At 32.8% G+C, this 13,824-nt stretch overlaps 2 protein-coding genes across 2 annotated transcripts; one reads left to right on the top strand and one right to left on the bottom strand.

The window, feature by feature from the left end:
• Positions 1–2,669: 2,669 nt before the first annotated feature.
• Positions 2,670–5,915, bottom strand: LOC105342538 (mesencephalic astrocyte-derived neurotrophic factor homolog). The gene is made up of 4 exons (XM_011449516.4): positions 5,683–5,915; positions 4,747–4,871; positions 4,246–4,387; positions 2,670–3,815 (listed from the first exon to the last, which is right to left on the bottom strand). The coding sequence occupies exons 1-4, from the start codon at positions 5,771–5,773 to the stop codon at positions 3,625–3,627; spliced, it is 549 nt and encodes a 182-aa protein (XP_011447818.1). The 5' UTR covers positions 5,774–5,915; the 3' UTR covers positions 2,670–3,624.
• A 332-nt stretch (positions 5,916–6,247) lies between these two features.
• LOC105342539 (heat shock 70 kDa protein 14) lies at positions 6,248–13,710 on the top strand. The gene is made up of 14 exons (XM_011449517.4): positions 6,248–6,391; positions 6,697–6,777; positions 7,230–7,361; positions 8,635–8,740; positions 8,883–8,973; positions 9,445–9,549; positions 9,719–9,880; positions 9,996–10,151; positions 10,720–10,822; positions 11,559–11,687; positions 12,066–12,152; positions 12,746–12,919; positions 13,221–13,279; positions 13,388–13,710. Exons 1-14 carry the CDS (start codon positions 6,335–6,337, stop codon positions 13,464–13,466), a joined length of 1,521 nt encoding a protein of 506 aa, XP_011447819.3. The 5' UTR covers positions 6,248–6,334; the 3' UTR covers positions 13,467–13,710.
• The last annotated feature ends 114 nt before the right edge of the window (positions 13,711–13,824 follow it).

Below are 13,824 nucleotides of genomic sequence, written 5' to 3' on the forward strand. Positions count from 1 at the left end.
ACAAAAATATGTTAAGATATTTCAAATCATGTAATAATTTTTTATACACTTTTTTTTAAAAATACAAAATGTATTTTTATCCGTTTATCCAAAAAATAAATCCCACTGTAATGTGTTTCTAACATATAAAAACTTGATCAAAAAATATATAATTTAAGCTTGTCTCCAAGATTGTAATTAAAACTGGCAAAAAATAATGAGAATTGGCTCGAAACGTGTTATGAAAAAGGGCCTATACATATTGTGAAGATTTTGATAAAAATCATTCAAGTAAGTACATGTACATGTATAGTTAAGACTTTTTTAATGTTTTAATTTCAATGGGTGTTAAACAAATGATTTCAAGAGAAAAAACCTCACTTTAACAAAAAATTGCCGAGTAAAGACCCACCTAAAATCAAAGTACTGAATTACTGACGGGAGTTGATTTTATCGATTATCATTTATTTGAAATCAACTTATCTTGCATGGCAATTAGTTTCTAGTCTGTATTTGAATTACGCACTTTTTTATTATATGAAATTTTATACTTTTCCGACAAGAATTTCGAGAAACCCCATATGAATCATGTTGTGTAATATTTAAAGATAGATTTCAAACTATTTATAAGTAATCGAAGCAATTATAAAAAATTTATGGATCCAAGCACTATTCATATCGAACTCTAGTCTCGTTCAACCAGACGCTCGGCTGTCTCCGTTAATCTCCGACAAGCAAGAGAGCCTTTCTGCTTCTCGGAGATTTATGGAGACAGCCGAGCGTTTGGTTGAACGAGGCTATATTAAACTCTGGCGTAGGAATACATGAGACTATAAAAATATCTTAGTTGTTCGTAATATATAAAATCTGACTATTTCCAAAGTGTTTATTGATAAGTTTCCTTGAAAAAACAATGCTTCAGCATACATTACATAGAATTTTTCTATTATTTTCAAGAACTTAGTCTTGTCAGCGGTGATGATTTGTGCTTAGGTCCAAACACTGTTTCACTTTCGGTTTGCCAGAGTAACTGCATAGGAGAGTTGATTAAAATAAACTCCCAAAAATGTGTTTGATTTGTTTGGTAATAAAAGGATCCCACATCGGATAAGTATATATGAACTAGCATATTACAGGAATAGTTTAAATTATTTAACAAACTATGATTAATTGAAATTAATGTACAACCGATTCCATCAGTCTCCGTGAATAATATTCATAAAGTGACAACTTTCATTTTATTTAAAAACACATAATAAATGATATTTACATTGTCAAATAGTCTATTTTAGACTTATGAGGTCGACTATGCGTGGATTATTTCGAGATACAACGAGAGACTGGATGTTTCCCGAAACGTCTTGCGCAGACAAAGAAGAGCGTACAATGTCTGTTGAATCCCCCGAACCTAGGATATTTAAACGACTTGCGTAAATCTCATAAAAGAATGTAATTCTTACATTTGAAGGTCTGCATCAGTACATGTATAATATAGAACTGCATTATCTGGTCATTAACAAACATACTATTACATTTATACATTTCTTCTTATTTTCATTTCTATGTTTATTTTCTTTACAACGTAATCTCAAACAATCTCTGATTGTGCTAGCGCTATTGTTTACTATACACTAGTTGGAATGGGCAAGATCATTGTGTAATTTTAACTAAAAGGAGGCAAAAGCGCTGAATTTAAAAAGAAATGTCCACTATGATTCGAACACCCTCTCTGCCGAGAGGTGGTGCCTACAAGTACTCTGCCTATATATCACACTGAGCTGAGTGACACACTTAAATTGAGTGAATAACTTTTATAATTAAAAATTATTATTAAATTAGTGACGTTTTTGTGAAAACCACGAATTTTGACCCATAATGGGTCTAGACTCCACCTTGATAAATTAATGATAAAAAGAATTTTAAAAAACTTATCCTTTTAGTAAAAGTACTTTTAGGATGGAGTCTAGACCCATTCACACCCAAAAAATCAATTTAGCACAGTAAATGGTCAAAATTTAGGCACAAAACGTCGTGCGACTTAATTTGGAAACCTATATTTCTTGTGTTTATAGATTAGAATGAAAACACGCCATTAATTAACATGCACCGTGAAATCTATAGTATAAACAACGTATACAAGCCAAGAATACTTATTTTATTAACATTTGAGCAAGTTCTTTTTTATTGCTCCAAGTGTGTGTGGGGGGGGGGGGGTATATATAACGCCTTGTATGTTCCTGTCCTTTCGGTAATTTTACTATGCAAGTTTTTGAAAGAAATTTGAATTTTCCGGGGGAGGGGGTCCCAACACCCCCATCCCAGACCCCCCACCCCTCTAGATAGCTCTCTCAGATAGGAGATGATCGTTTTTATTTGCCATTCATTGTAGTTGGAGGCATCTTCGCTAGCCAAGGGTTTAAACCATTGGCTAGCGAAGATGAGTTGTAGGCGGACTTTGTGCAGATGTCCTGACCCTCTGATCGAGGAGATAACTCTCGCTAGAATCTGGTCGTTTATATTGCTCTTCACTATACATTTTTTAACAAACTTCTTTTGTTAAACTCTGTTAAACAGAGACGAGACAATCGTATCTTTTTTCTCCTTTTAGTATTGTATCCAATACAGTATCAATGCCATTCAATGCTTGATGATCTCTTCAACAATATTCTTTAGCAAATATAAAAGAGAAGGGTATTATATAAATAATTTATTCATAAACAAGGGCAAAAACAAATACTCTCAATGTACTCAACTTCTCAACATGCATTACCCTCACTTTCAAACTGTACAGTCACACAATACTACCAACTGTTGTACAATAGTATCACAACATTGAAATAATCCTACTTAAGTGCAATAGAAAAAATCTGTGTATCTGTAAACAAACAACCATACCATGCGTACTCTATCACACCCATGGACCTGAATCATATTTTGTTAAGCAAAATGATGGAAATTTCAATCTACTTCAGAGATCACTGAAATAAAATGCAATGTTTCCTAAATTACTAAAAGTTACATTCAGTTTTCTATCAGTCTGTCCCTTTCTTCCCTTGACATTTAGAATATGTTGCACTACCTCATTATTAAATTTGCAGAAAAAAAAATAAATCAAATAAAATCAAATAAAACTTTCGATACAACACAAATCTACAATGGAAAGACCTGTTTGATCATGACAAGTAAGTTTCACACTTTCACTTTGAGTTACATACATGTAGCTTACAATAAGCACAAATTGACCCCCCCCCCTTTTCAATATTAATGACCTTATTATGCTGGGCAGCACTCTTCTGTTATTAAATAAAATAAGAATCCCATTGATAACACTTATTTTTATGTATAAACATTGATGTAAAACCTAGAGTAATTTAGAATGGTAAAATCAAAAGTGGTACCAGTATGTTAGTTGTCCTCCTCACAATCCCCCAGAGGTAGGTACTGGTAGTGAATTAATTTATAACGATGTAAAGTTTATAAATAGACATATATCATTCATAACAAAGTATAATCTACTGTTTGCTTCTTCAAAATAAATCCATATATCATGATAAACATGCCATTTTGTCTTAATTGCGAAACTTTACAGTTTAGAGATGGTTGGCTAATAATGATGAATGGATCTGGACGGTGAATTCTGTTTGTCTATAATTCTTCCCGTTTCTTGGCTGCCTCTGGTGCGTATTTGGGCATGAGCTCCTCTACCTTCTTGATGAAATCAGACTTCTCTGCACATCCTTTGCAAGCATTATCCTCTCCCCAGTCTGAGAGAATCTTCTTTAAATCCTTGACTTTCAGTTTCTTCAGATTTACTTTCGTTAAATCAATCTGTTTATCTAAAAATAAAGTCAAAATATCTTGTGAGACAGCGACCAGCATTTTTATTTGCTAAAAATTATGCAATACCATTCCAAAAGCCTTTTGATTTAGTTAAAGAGTAAAATATGTATCAACATTAATTTTTAAGAAATTAGGCTAACTTATACTGTAATCCAACTTTTAATTCAATATTCGTGTTTGAGAAATTTTAACAAGGTTTAGGAGTGCCTCATTATTGCGAATATTTCTCGTCACAAATGAGTTATTGTTATATAGTTGTTATAACAAAACGGATGTTGATATGGCTTGGTTGCAAAAATAAGTAACCGTGAACCATCTCAATGAAATTGCAAACCAAAGTCATTGCAATAAAAGTTGGTTTACAGTATTTGATCAAACTTCAAACTGTCCAAAAAATGCAAGGATAAAACAAATCCATGCATTTACCATATTTCAGATCACAAATTTGGTTATCAGCATCTCGCAGTTTTTCACAAATTTTTGTGGAAGGCATGAAGGACTTCATGGGCTTTGACATTGTTCCAAGAATATAGGTTGCTGAAGTTTTCAAACCACCGATGTAATAGCACTGAAATAGAAGATTTAAAGTTTGTGTAAACATTTCAGTCTGATGGTAATGATATAAATACTTTAACCTGTGTGTGCCTGTGTGGTTTATTCGTACCAGAAATTGTAAAATGTTTCAATTTTACAGCATTGCAAACAACAGATGATTACCAATCAGGCAGATGTTCAATTATGTGTGTAAAACATAGATGAAGATCAACTCAACTTTGCCTTTTTAATATTTATGTGAGCAATGCAGTATAAGGACTCTGTACCATGGCTATAGATGAGGCATTTTTTAAAAACAATATTGTAAAATTCTTTATAATAAAATCCAAAATATCTGGTCTGTTGGCTGAAAAATATTCTGTATGTACTTACAAATCTCTCCTCCTTCCCTCTTAGGTCTTTGCAGAACTTCATGAAAAGTTTTTCTAGTTTTGGTCCATCTTTCCTATCTTCATCTTTTAGCGTCTTTTCAAATTTGTCTATCACTGTTACACATACTGTAACAGAACCAAGGGAATTCAATGTACTAAACATTTCTTGATCTTTCTCAGATCAGTAAGAGACAACTTCTTTTAAATTAACGAATGCATGCATGACAAAGGTGTATTAGAAATCAAAGAGATATAGAACATATTCAAATAGAAGAAGTGATATATCACTCTAAGTCGGATAAATTCAAGTAGGATCTATCAGTGCTCGGATAATAACGTAAATTAAAACTCAAAATGTCCTCAGTTCAGATCATGTTTTCGTTATAAACTTAGTAGATCATTCTAGATTTTTCTAGATGTACAAATTTAAAAGTCAAGAAAGAAGAACTAAATCAGTAACTCATATCAATTAGTAACTTATCATTGTAAATCATGGTAAATAGAGAAACTCTCGATCAGTTTAAAACACAACATTATTTATCATATTGTATATCTATATTAAACTGTTTTCAACAAAACATTTAGTGCCAGTGAGTTACTGAATCGCTCGATATCAATTTTAAAGATTAAGGATCTACAAAGTGGATGTCTGATAAAGTCTTCCTGCCTCTTTGATAAATTTAGTCTCTACCTTGAGTAGCTTTAATACTTATGATATTTAATCATTTGCATTGAATCTTATCGATCTGTTACAATCCAAACTTAAAAACCATACCTGCAATTAGGGGGAACTCAAAATGAAAATGACAAAAAAGGCAAGATTGTGATATTAATCTGGCAGAAACTTGTCTAATCAATTTCAAAAGTGTCTGGTCATTTAGGGGTAATCATAAAAATGTATATGAACATATTTTTGGTTAAATTAAACGTACATTACCTTCACAGTTGTCTTTTGTAATTGGTTTCTTTGCTGAGCACACAACAACACAAAATAAGCAAAGTAGCGCTGCAAGTGAATTAAAATACATCGTGGTTCAATTGTTCTCTTATCGTGAACAAGAATATTATTTGTTCCGCCTTCACGAAGTGTCAAGTGAGTGGATAACTTCAATGGAGTTGTCTGCTACTATTCACCGGCGAAAACAAACGTGGAACAGGAAGCACATGTACATTTGTCGCAATTTGATTGGTTACGATTGATATCCTAATTGAAGATCTTTGTGAAGATACAAGCTATTTCATAATAGAATCCAAAAACTTCCAAATTTATAAACATTTTGAGGTAAAACTAGAGGTCAGAGAAACACAGTCAAGACAATGATAAAATTTAGCATGCAAAATTTTTTTCATAGGTTTGAATATTTATAGTTAAGGGATTAAAGAAATATTTTTATCGTTTTGGAACTTTTGAAAGGAAGATTATGTATGCTTTAATTTTTAAAATGAAAATTAAATTTTGTTCATGATATTTCAAAACATATGTAAAATAAAATTAAAGAACTGCAGTCAATCTGTCGATATTTAGTTAAACTGAAGTCGATTCTAGCAAATAGTCAGATCCAAGTGTGAAATCTCGCGAGAACATCAATATGGCAGCCTTCGGTGTGCATTTCGGCACGACTTCTGCTTGTCTAGCTGTGTATAAGGTATACTTGACTATATGACCATAAGTAAATAGAAAATAAAAAGATGACACCATAATTTATCTGAAATACATAGACACAACGCCACAAACACATTAACAATAAAACCATTGAGCATGTCTCGTAAGTCAACTAGGAAATTCGAACTGATTTCTCAAAGCTATAGTTTCTAGCTCGCCTGAATATGTTATATGAGTTTGTTCAAATTGAAATTTTGAAGTAAAGGTAAGAGAAAGCATTATGAATATTGATAACCCGATTGAACGAGGCTTCACTCTAATATATTTGTGTTTCATTGTTTGTTGCAGGATGGTAAAACAGATGTGGTAGCCAATGATTTAGGAGACAGAACAACACCATGTGTTGTAGCATACACAGATTTAGATCAGGTAGTTTAAATAATATATTGATTATACATTGTGACCGTTTGGAGTGCAGAGCCAACAACACCATGACATTTCCACTATCAGATTTTTAGGAAACACGCACAGTTGAATCCACTTACCTATTTATTTATTCATTATGCTATATTTTAAAATGTTATTTATTGTAATTTTCTTATTTTACTCAAGTACTTAATTCCGCGATTCCACTGACTTGTATAAAATCGCAAGCACCAATTATTTGTTTTAATTTCCAAAAGCTTAAAACTGTGTGAAAAATAAAAGCAAGGTTTTAAAATAGCTAGGGTTGCTTCTGGCGATTTTAATCGGATGTTAATTTCTTGTGTTCAATTAGGAATCTACAGTATATACACCAGTAATTACATGTTGAAAAAGAATATGGCGTCAAATATCTGTAATCAAGTGTGTGTCAAGACAATTTTTAAAAACTTTTTCAGACTGTTGGAGCTGCAGCAAAGCAAGGAAGTATCAGGAATACTCAAAACACCATAAGTTTTGTTAAGAGGGTGTTGGGTAGATCCTGGGACGATCCAGTTACACAAGAATATATCTCAAAATCACCAGTGAAGGTCAGTCAATTTTCTTCACCAGGGAATATGTATCATACAGTATTTATCTTATATTAAAGCATTTAAATTTAAAATCATTTTGTAGATCAATTCATGTGCTATAATAACAAGCATTCCGAGAGTATTGCAGAAGCAATACACGTCCCCTACCGGTTTGTAAAAATTTGTGAAAACAATGCACTGTTATGCAGAATATCATTTCTTACCGAGTTCTGTACCCCGATTAACAGACCAACCCGATAACGAATCCGATTGTACTTATACAAAAAAAAACCTGTGGATTAAATTTACAACACAATGCTTGACACTATTTTACAGAACTTATTTGTTTGTTAGAAACAATAAAAGGAATGGTCCAAGTAATGCACGATATTATTACTGACTACATACTTTCCTCGTTTATTCAATACACATGGAACCCGATAATGAACCCGAACATTGGAATATAACAAATTAATTTTCTCGAAAATATGTCAACCAGAGGCTACAAAGGTATAAACTTGATCTGTAGTTTGACATTTTGAAGCTGTTCAGCAAATTTCATATTATTCCTCAAACGCAAAAAGAAAAAAAGTGTGGAAAACTGAAGTTGGACAGATGGACGCAGAGAAAAGCTATAGTCCCCTCTGGTAAAAACCGGTAGGGGACTAATAACAGAGTTCATCATGGTTTCATTTGTCTGTAGCACATATTTTGAAAACAAGTTTACGGCCTGTAAGCAACAGTTAATGATTATTATACATAAGTGTAGTTGTATATTTGATGCAAAATGGTCCAGTTCAAAGTAAGGCCATTTTATTAGAACAAACCTTACTTGTTGGTGATATTTGCTAAAAGAGGGGCCCTATTAGAGATAGTCACCATTTCAACGACGTCAAGTTTAGCTATTTTACGATGAAGTATATCAGGATATTATGGCAGCAAAATGATACATTCCATTAGATTAATTTTTTAAGCTATTTCCTGATCTTGCAATTTCATTTCATATAGGAATAGTCTAATTGAGAGAAAAAAAAATCATAATGCTCATAGTACGATTGGAAGTCTGTGCAAAGCTTTTTATACCAACATGTCCTTCCTAGCCAAAGGTCCAAGACATTTATTCTGTGAGAATAACAAATCAGAGTTTTGCTTAGCGAAGATGACCCTTTCCTAAACTTTTGTTTTCTCCCGTGCTCTATGTTGATTTGTAATATATAAAACGTATTCAAGCACTTATAGATGTGTGATAGAAATACTTAGATTTGAGATTGTTGTTTCGTTTGTATTACAGATAGAGAATAGGAATGGGGGTCTGGTTTACGTTGTCGATTTCAAGGAGAGAATGATCGATGCAACTCCTGTGGATGTAGCAACAGCCATATACAAACAGATGAAAGGTTATATACTAGTATCAACTTTTCAAGAATCACTGTTTACTTTGCTTTAGAATTGCTGATATTAAAATTTACACCAATGCATACACACTCTATTATATACATAAAGTACAGTACCAATCACAATCTCTTTTTGAATTTGCAGAAACTGCTAATAGTCATGGTGATGGGGACATTCACGACTCGGTGCTTGCAGTGCCTTCACAGTTTTCTGAAGAACAAAGGAAAGTTTTCGGGTATGAGATGACTATATATAAAAACAAAAATAAGTAAAGAATACATGTCAGGTTCTGCAGTATGGATCTGAAAACTTTGCTACCCATGTATTTTGTGTCAGGGTAAAAAGCAATGCATTGGTTTAATAACACCATTACACTTAGTTAATCATAAACTGTGCCAACATAAGCATACTGTACCTGGTAAATGTACTTATTTAGAGTTAATATTATATTTATCGATGCCAGTTAACACCTTATGACTTTGTACCAGTATTACAGTATTTTAGAGCAAATATATGAGGAGGGGAATTTTTATGCACATTATTGCTTACAAGTTTTAAGGATACATCTGAAAACCTTTGTGAAGAATGAATCTTTACAAGTTCAGAAAGGTTTTGGGGAGGTTTTTTTCCATAAAGGATTGGTAATTTTGCTGGAAATTAATGTGTATGCAGTTACATGTTTTTACATGTGTGTTTGATATTTCAGGGAATGTGCCTCAAAAGCAGGATTTAGTGTGCTGCGGACTATCAATGAACCTGTAGCTGCTCTATTGGCCTATGATCTAGGTCAGATGGACAATACACTCCAATGGTAGGATTCCGTGACGGAAAATCCTTCAAACTTGCTCTTAATTAATATTCATGGGCATCAATTTTATAGATTAAGGATAGAAATGTCCTTTGTATACATCATGTCCTACAGTACTGCATTAAGTTTCTTGTGGACAACCCTAGCTACAGTACTAATTGTTTGCTTTCAGTAATGTTCTAGTTTATCGTCTGGGTGGTGACTCAACAGACGTCTCCATTGTTCACCTCCAGGGAGGACTCTACAGAATCCTGGGCAACACCTGCACACAAGAAGTAGCAGGCAGCAAATTCACCAATGTACTAGCAGACTTTCTGGCTCAGGAATTTTACAAGTATTATTTCTTTTATTTGTAGAATTTTGTTAAATCATAATCACAAAAAATATCAGTGAAAAATAAAAATTTTTTTGGTCCAGTATTCCTCTTCAGGTTTGATTTTCTCCCACAGAAAATATAAACTGGATATCAAAGAGAGTCGGCGATCATTGAGCAAAATGAGAATGGCCACTGAGGTTTGTAAACACACCCTGTCTACACTAGAGAATGCTCAGGTCTCCATAGACTCACTGCATGAAGGAGTCGACTTCCATAGCAGTGTATCCAGGTAGGTTGAATCTCCCACTAAATAATATTCATTATATTTAAATGATCAGGTTTTTGGCTCACCAAAGCTGAAAGCTTGAAATATGTAAGTTGTATTGATTATTTTTGTTCGACCTCCAGATGTCAGTTTGCAAAATTTTACAATTTTTTTTATTGAATTATTCTCCAAATTCAACCAAACTCAGCAAAAAGCATTCTTTGATAAAGGACAAATAAATGGCCAGGCTTCTTTCAATGAAAAAAATGTTCTCAAGAACCATTGATTGACAGAAATATCAAAATATTTACACAAGCTGCCTTAAAAATGTTGATCAATCTATAAAACCAGGGGTTAGGAATAGATCCCAATGGGGTTTAAGGTTTATAATTGAAATACAGAAGAAAAGGTCTTATTAAACAATTTTTGAATGAGGAAGTACAGAAAAATTATGTGGGTTTATGGGCCTCTAGTTAACACATCATAATTTGTTTACAACTCAAAGTGTTTATCATAAGATGTGAATTAAATTTGTATGTAGGATGTATGCAAATAAATACATGTATTAATGAAGTTTTGAAAATTTTTGTAGGGCCAGATTTGAAAGTCTTTGTGGAAATCTCGTCCAGAAATGTGTAGCCCTCATTGATGATGTTTGTGCCAAATCTAATGTCAGCTCATCAGATATAGAAAAGGTACCGGGTAGTTTTATAAAAACCCGTCCTAGTTATTGTACAAAATCTCATTTAACGTACACCATGGGATTGGTATTGTGGATAATTTTGGATGATTGTGAAACTAGATTCAGGGAGTAAATACAAATTACATTACATTACTATAATTTAATTCTGGTTGTAACGCGGCATTTGATTGGATAGAAAAATTTAGTTAAATTTGTATAACCTGGTTTGCACGTCACAAGACACGTCACAATGCACCAGCGTACTAATTCGCTTGACGTTACGTTTGAATTTTGAACAGTTTTATATCATTTTTAAAAGTAAAACGGACTAAATTTGTACAGCAAATTCCAGAAAATTAAATTATAAGGAATGAACTCAATATCTACCAAAGTTATACTCGTATAACCTGGGTTGGAGCAATTTACGCTTTTTTATAATCCGCTTGTACAGCAAATTCCAGAAAATTAAATTATAAGGAATGAACTCAATATCTACCAAAGTTATACTCGTATAACCTGGGTTGGAGCAATTTACGCTTTTTTATAATCCGCTTCGCGGATTATAAAGCGTAAATTGCCCCAACCCAGGTTATACGAGTATAACTTGGGTAGACATTGAGTTTATTTCTTAAGTAATATAAGTGATCATCATCCCACTAAATTTAATTAGGCCTGTAGATTGGATTATGCATTTTTACAGTATGTGAAAAATTCAGTTAAAATCTTTATGGTTATTTTTTTTATGACAGGTGATTGTGTGTGGAGGTGGTGCAAAGCCTCCTTTTGTACAGAAAGCAATCTCGGACTATCTAAGCAATGCTGAGGTATTCAACACAATCCCACCCGACGAAGTGATAGCCATTGGAGCAGCAAAACAAGTGAGTCTTGCACTGAGGTTTAAGACAGTGACCCTTAAATTCTGTACCTTTAAGATTTTACTACAATGTAAATACATGTGTTAGGAAATGCAGGGAGTTACTAATGAGCCTTAATTGATGAAAGATTTTATACAAAGAAATGAAAGAGATACTGTGTGATATTAAAAGAAGCTGTATAAATTTATGTTTATTTTCTAGAAATTGTATAAACACCAATGGTATATTTTACTGTTTATTTTAAAATTTTGTTTAAGTGTGTGAATGTCATTTTATAAAACAAAAAAGAGTATTGGTATTAAATTTTTTAAAAATCTATAGACTTAAAGTGTAGAAAGAATAAACACTAAAATTAATGACTCTGAATTATCCTTTTCCAAGGCTGCCATTTTAACAGGAAATAACGACAATGAACTCCTCATTGGTGAAAATGAAATTGAGTGTCTATCAAAGACTGTTTGTATAAAGGTAAGTAGATCAAAATAAAAAGAAGGCTGCTCTAAGTTATATGTTTAATGTCACATTCAAAATATCAAACTTACGAAGGAGTGCAATAAAAATAAATCAAACAAAATTTTCAAACAAGTAAGAGTTATTCATTTACAGCAAGACAGATACAGTTTTATTCAAGCTACATGAAGACTAACTGTCTAATGACCTTTTTTTGAGCTGTCAGTTATAAAGACAATCCCATTTGTAATCCATTTTATATTCCATAATGTGCCCTAAATATTTCATATTTCTACTGATTGCAGTATAGCAGTTGCAAAAAATAAAATCAACCTGGAAAAAGATAAAATAGAAAATAGGTTTTTTTTTTTTAAACAACAATTTATCCGTAACCTATGCGCGGATCACTTTAAACATAGGCTTAACATAGCATTAACTTCAGACAGCCTTAGTTGATAGCAAACACAAGTTACCGGTAAGTAAAAGATGTGAAAAAATCAATTTGGACACAAACATACAATGAGATACTACATGTACTTTACCAACAGTCTAAGTCGTCAGTGTATTACTTGTAGATGTTAAAAAATTGAATGAGGATTTTTTGTACACAGGGTTACGATGCCAACAAAGACCCAGTATTATATCCTATTTTCCAAGAAATGACCCCATTTCCAGCCCGAAGACAGGAAGTCATGAATTTATCTCCCCAACAAACATCCATGGAGATGGATATATGTGAATGCACTGATGTAGAAAACCCAGACACTGCAAAATGTTTAGCAAAGGCAAGCTAGAATTCCATTTATACAATGAATTAATCATACAAATTAAATATCAATTAAAATATATAAATACATTTATTTTTTCTCAATTACATGTAATGGTATATGAAGTACTTGCTTAAAGGACCTAAAATGGTTGTATTATTTGCATGTATCACTGTTTGTTAACATGTTTTTAAAAGATAAAACATTTTCGAACATGTATAAAGCAAATACATGTACTGTTGTAAATGTATTAAAGTAATTTTTTCATTTTATTTTGCCATCGTATGAAATAAATGTGTTCTTTTTTCTTTTAAACTAGATTGTGATGAAAGACTTGCCAGAAAAGGCCTGCATATCAGTTACATTTCATTTACGAAGGTACAGTCAATCCAATAAGATTGATCATGAATGTGTGAAGACTAGAATTTATTAATCATTGTTTGGTTTAGTGTAAATATCAAGATTCATTTGTGTTGCTTATTACAGTGAGGGATCATTACATGTCACGTGTCGGGAGGAAACGTCTCAGATTGTGGAACAAGTGACAGTAGACGTGTGTAGTTGATTTAAGACACAAGTTTCATAGGAACACAATTAATCAATCCAGCAGAGAGAAGGCCCGTGCACTGGTGGTGCATGTATTCAGTGCACCGCTGACCGCCTCCTCAGACTGGACTACAACTCATCAATGTTTCTCTCCGAGGCCTTCACTTCTTTCCCTGAAATATTTACCCACTGGGTATTAGACTTTTGTACATTGTCATGAGTTGACTTACCTGATGAAATAAATTGCAGATATTGTTACGGCATTGGGAAGTCTTTGTTTCTTGCTTCAGATATACCGTACAGTACCATTCTTTAAAAATTATGATTTTTTGGTCATACAAATTTGATTTGATTAAAACCTTGTCTCATGAATTCAA

Source organism: Magallana gigas, chromosome 4 (genome assembly GCF_963853765.1).
Source record: "Magallana gigas chromosome 4, xbMagGiga1.1, whole genome shotgun sequence".
NCBI classification, from domain to species: domain Eukaryota; kingdom Metazoa; phylum Mollusca; class Bivalvia; order Ostreida; family Ostreidae; genus Magallana; species Magallana gigas.